The sequence below is a fragment of the Halyomorpha halys genome, unplaced genomic scaffold (assembly GCF_000696795.3).
Source record: "Halyomorpha halys isolate HHAL.00 unplaced genomic scaffold, Hhal_1.1 Scaffold2328.1, whole genome shotgun sequence".
NCBI classification, from domain to species: domain Eukaryota; kingdom Metazoa; phylum Arthropoda; class Insecta; order Hemiptera; family Pentatomidae; genus Halyomorpha; species Halyomorpha halys.
In genome coordinates, this window is record NW_027111047.1 from 82108 (window position 1) to 88188 (window position 6081).

The 6081-nt window shown below is 31.2% G+C and overlaps 1 protein-coding gene across 3 annotated transcripts in view; it reads left to right on the forward strand.

Moving 5' to 3' along the window:
* The window catches only part of LOC106691417 (fructose-bisphosphate aldolase), a gene marked incomplete at its 3' end in the record, with an annotated part of 6730 nt that extends 2177 nt beyond the window's left edge, over positions 1-4553 (forward strand). Inside the window, 3 exon segments of one of the 3 annotated variants that reach the window (XM_014437178.1) lie at positions 997-1101; positions 3840-3971; positions 4366-4553. In XM_014437178.1, coding sequence (XP_014292664.1) covers positions 3855-3971; positions 4366-4553 — 305 coding nt within the window. 3 annotated transcript variants of the gene reach the window in all.
* Positions 4554-6081: the final 1528 nt, after the last annotated feature.

The following is a 6081-nucleotide window of genomic DNA, read 5'->3' on the forward strand; positions in this document are numbered from 1 at the left end:
GGAGTTCTATCAGTGGGTAGATTCTCCACATGTTTTTATCATGTCACTATGTCACCTACAGCAAATTTACTTGTTGTATATATGTGTATACAGCTGTAAATATCAATAAATAAATTATTAAAAAAAAAAAAAAAAAAAAAAGAATTTGTTGGCATTTACCTTTTATGTTTCTTGATGAAAGAAAAAAGATTTTAGCAATTATGAAAGATGCTTTATTGTTTAGTCTAGTTTTGCTATTTATTAATCTCTTTTATATAGAGGTAATAAATTGGTCTCTTCTGGAAATTTAGTAATCTTAAGACTGAACTCATCTTGTTTCCATTGAAGATATTTTCTATTAGTCTCCCTTCTTATACCATAAATTCATCATCTTACAGTAATTTATTGAATTCTGATTATATTTGAAGTATACATAATTTATATTTAAAAAAAAGAAATAAATATTCTGTAATTAATTTAAAACTAAGACCAAGGAAGATATTGATATATTATATGCTCAAGGCTTTTCTCCAGTAAAAATTCATTAAGATATATTTATAATATTAGATAACGTAAGCTGGTTTGGTCCAAAACATATTTTACATGAAAGTCAAGAATGAAAGACCTATTTTTAAATAATTCATGTTGCTCTCTGTGTCATTAACTTTTTAACAATTACTTTTTTCTTGAGATATTTTCTTTTTTTTTTTTAACTGCTTCCAATTGCAGTACTAGAATGTATATTAGAATACAGACAATTTTTTAAAAGTACCATTTCCTCATTTAATGTGAATTTAGGACAATTTAACTTTAACAGCGTTTTTATGTTTAATAAACTTATCTCTTAATATACTTGTTTTTTTTTTATGTATAAATCAACAAGGCTCATAAGTACACCAGATTTCCTTATCTTGTAAATAATTGTTTGAGGATTATTAGTATTTTACTATCATCTTACTCCTATATAATGAATTTTAGTCCAGTTATAAACCTAAATAATACTGATCTTTGTTTCAGAAGACATCGATAAAAAAAAAGAGAAAAGAAAAAGAAAAAAGAGTGTTAATAAAAAACCATCATCATCTATACAAACAAGAACACAAGACATTGAGGATTGATAAGGTAAAAAAAAAATAAATAAAAATAATGATTGTCATGACCATTATCTAGAATTTAAATAGAAAATATAACCAATAAATTGTTATAAAAAAAAACTAAGTAAACTTCTATTCCTACTTTTTTAGCAAGCTGGTCGGAAAACAGCATACTGAATTTTTTTCTTTTTTGATCCCATTTTTCTAATGTTCCATCTCCATTTACTTTCACTTAATTATGTACGAAGTATATATAGCGATTGTGAAATAATTCAAATCTAAGTTTTTAAGGTAATATGTTAATATTATAAAGGTATCAGTGACCATATAGTTGGAACTGTTTTATTGGGCCATCTGTTGTGTTTAACTCCTCCCCCTCCCCCAGAGAAAAATGACTTTACTTCAATAATTATTATTATTCTTCTGCCCAATAACTTTTTTTGAATCGTTAAGAGAATTGAGGCATGGAAATGGAACCAGCTATATATGCAAAAAAAATTATGAAATAATTACAGTTCTAAGAACTAAACTGTATAAGATAGAATGCGGTTATCAGCCGACTGGTGATGGTTTCTTCAACGTTATCTCGTCTGTATCTCATTTTTCGTATTTCTGGCATTTACTGCCTTTTCAATTTCCAGGCCTCAATTCTCGTTTTGACAGAATGTAAATAACGAAGTCTTGCAAAAGAGTTTTTATTTTAAGGCTGTAGGAAAATTATTTACTCTACAATATGAAAATCACAACAGGGTGAGATTTTCTGCACAAAAAAAAAAATCCACCCTATTCATTATTACCACCCATACGGAACCACATGTCAAGTACTACTTCGAGAGGGGGGGGGGCAGGATGGCTGTCTGCCAACTTCTGGATTGGACTTATAAAACCATTTCCCAGCCCTCTTTTTTTTCTCACGTGAGCTCTAACCTGTCTTGATTATTGTAGCGTATCCAGGAACAGCACTCTGACTCTGCCTAAACATTATCAAACCACCAGTTTTCAGTTACTGATATTTTCTTTCCAACTTTTTTTTATCCCTAGGAAAACATTGGTTAAAGAAGAACGCATGTTCCATTGTTTCATTTAGAGATTTACAAGTTGGACCCGATTCTAGTCTGAAGCAGACTAAATATACCCTGTAGGAACCTTGCCTTGAAAGCAGTTAGTGAAATAGTAGTGTTTCCAGAACATCCACGCTGTTAACTCAGGAATCATGTGGTTACGTCTAGCTTGACCGAAATTGTTTTAAAAAAACATTTAGGAAACTGAACTTGTGCATTAAAGTAGGTGTATGTCTGGGATGTTACGGAGACTTTTTCACATTTTTTATTTTATTTTATTTTTTTGCATCTAAACTTCTTTATTCAATTCAAATTCTTTCGGTATACCTAATGTTGAAATCAACATTCCGACTTGATTTAAAACATTCACGTAACTAACAATCGAAACAAAAGATATGTTAAACATTGTTAAATTTGTTATGAAATTGTAATTTCAAAAAAATTTGTGCTGTCTAAATTTCTTCAGAATTTATGTATGTCACGGATATTCCTTCCCCAATTCCAGGAATAGTTATATACTTCTGGTAATTATAAGCCGTATCTATAATTCATTTTTTCCTCATTCTCATGAGATTTGGGAAATACAAGTTTTTCCGAGAAAGATTTGAGTTTGTGTAGAAAGTGAAACAAATTTTGGTGCTCAGATTTGAAAATTTCCATTCACGTTTTACATGTAGATATCAAGGAAAAAATTTGACTCAGTATTTATAGAAAAATTTTGTTTTTAATCAAATTATGAAATTTCTGGGATTAAGTGAGGTAGCATTTTAAGTGTGGACGCTTCAAGACTCAATTTTTTTTTACGGTTCTCTTTTTATATTATCAATGGATAGACAAGTGGTCCGACTCATAATAACATCAGTTAAAATATAACGATGCTTATTACAAACTTTTTTATTATTTAATCTGGCCTTCTGCACTTCTTGGGATAGTGCGGTATGGCATCGAGATTGTCTCGTATCAATGATATCAACTTCCATCCACATTTTTCACACTTGTATTACCTAAGGTGTTCTTGACGTGGCACAGCTTGCCCGATTTGGTCCAAAGTTAGATTTTTAGATTTGGTGACTATTGTAAAAATAGTCCAGTATTAATTTTCTAAATTCCATCCAGTGCCATCGCTTACTTGTGCTCTTATGTATTTTCCTGGAAGACTGTACCAGTCGGTGCAGAGCGATTTCTTCGAATAGATAAAAATAGATACACATACATCTTCATTTTCTTAGAAAATGTGTAAAAAGTTGGCTACATATGCTATACGGTTTAGGACCAAAAAGTGTTGGAAGTTATATTGTATCAATTCTTCTTCTCAAATTCTTTGAAGATCTGTTTACCGTTCTTTACCATGTTCCGCGTCTGACGATAGTAACTTCTCACCACAGAGATTGGGCCAATACGTACTTACGTTTTCGAGAGGGTTCGTTCTAAAATCTCTTTTCCGACTCGCAAATACCTTTTTATCAGACTTATGGAGCAAACGGAAATCTCTTTCATAACGGATTTCTCTATGAACTTACTGAAATCGGTACCTTTTTTTAAATTCCTCGAGTTTCAAATCCATACTAGTAGTTCGGATTTATAAAACTCTTTTGATCTTGCAGTCGACTACTCTTCTTAGCCTTACTTCTAGAATTCTTGAAGATATTTTTCTTGGCATACATGAAGTTCTAATAATTATTTAAAAGGATGTTTTATATTGTAGATCGGGTTGATTGAAATGGATTCAATAAGATCTCAAGAATTATCTTCAAGGCTACATATTCGCAAAAGCCTTCAAGAAATAGTGGCGGAAATTACAGCACCTGGGAAATTAATGATTCAATTAAATGGATGGGTAATTTGCACGCATCCATGCACCCTCGCACCCACACACGCACCCTCGCACCCACACACGCACCCTCGCACACACAAACGCACGCTCACACACACTCACAAAATCCTTTCTACGATCGAAAGTGAGATATCCTAGTTTTTAAAAAAATAATTTAGCACTTTAAATCATATTATTATAAAAATAAGTTATATCTATAATCAAAACATTCAATGGTATATCTTTTTTTTTTTTTTCAATTTCTTGTTTTAAGAACCAAGAACTGTTATGAGTCCTTCAATTAAACTCAAACTAGATTTTATCTTTTCGTCTGAAATATAGGTTCATATATACCTTTATTAGGTAATTGTAAAAATTATGTGTTTTTTTTATGACTTAACATATGCTGTATTTGTAGAGAAATGTATGTCAAACGTTGGACTACATCTATACCCATTGGTGTGATCTTTTTGACAACATTTCTGGAATATCATTTGCTTATGATGGACTTTGCCAAGTTGTTGGGAATATATGTTCAGCCGAAAATCTCAAGAAGAAAGTCCTCATTGGAGAAATGTTCAAAATCACCATTTCCTCATATAAACTGTAAATAAAATGATATTTAAAAATAAATAAATAATACGAATATAATTAAGATAGTGAAGGAGTTAGTGGTGTTTAAAATTTGATTGAAATTTCCTCACGAGTAGAAATATGTAAGACATTTAAAATTTGTGTTGGGTTTCGTGTTATATGGAAAGTATGGCTAATTCAAAGTGATTATAAATGAAGGGTATAGAGTTTTGATAAAGGAAATAATCAAGATGTGTGAAACAAACATTCCGCACTTGGTTTTGTACTACTTATTATGTTACATTTAAGGTAATGGGTAATGAATGATATTGAACTTTTTTAATTTTAGTTGTAATGGCTCTTTATTTATTTATTTATTTTTTTTTTTTTTTACAATTTCATTCTTAGTGCTGAGACAGTGGCCAAATGTGTTAAGCAACAAACTTGGCGTTCTCGTGAAAGCGGTGCAGGTACGAACCGGGTCTTGGCGAGTTAACATTTATTTGGTTAATAGGTTGGTAACCTGTAGGATAATCTGCCTCCCTGCCTATGTTGGAGAACATAAGGACATCAAACCCCGAATAATAAAAAAGTTAAGTGTACCGAAATGTAATTGGCTCTTGCCCAGTTTGCCATTATAAGAGGGTGGTCTGAAAGGTTTCTGACCTAACAAGAAATTTTTTCTGGATTTATTTTTCGACAGTTTCCTTGTAACTCTACACACTTCTCCCAGCTATGGTCACATCTCTGTAACCCGTCCAAAAAGTACTCGGCGTTTTTCTCTGCAAAATAATTATTCACGAAGGTGATTGCCTTTTCATTTAACGAAAATCTCTGTCCTCCGAGCGCAATTTTTAGATGAGGGAACAAAAAGAAGTCGCTTGGGACTAGATGTGGTGAGTAAGGCGGATGGTCAAGCAGTTCAAACCGTAGTTCGTGGATTTTCGCCGTGGCAACCGCTGAGGTGTGAGACGGTGCGTTGTCTTAGTGAAACAAGATTTTCTTTTTTTGAAAATGTTGCCGTTTTCCCGCAAGTACTGCCTTCAGCTTGTCAAGTAATGATGCGTACTATGCTCCTTTGCAGGTCCACTGTTTGGACTGTATTTTTGTTTCGGGCAAAAGTTTCACTATTATATATGCTGGTTAGAATGAAAATTCCATAAGTTAAATTTTCTTTATTGTGATAAACTGAATTTTTTTTTGTAATTTACATTCATGACATGTTACATTATACATATATTATTTTAGATCACAACAATCCGTTGATATAAATATAAAAGAACTAGAGTATATTACTGTAAAAATTCATCAATGAAATTTATTTTATTTCAATTCTATTTTTTTTTCTTTCAGTTTGTTTTTACCAAAATGTAAAATATAGTTTTTATGTTATAGGTAGCAAAAAAAAATTATAACTTAAGGGTATAACTGGTGGTATAAGTGGTATAACTTAAGGGTGTATACCAAAGAAATATAGTAATTATTGTGCATTTTAGATATAACTTTTAAAACTTTTATATGAAAGAAAAATTTTTAGTATGTATAAAGTATATTTATATAA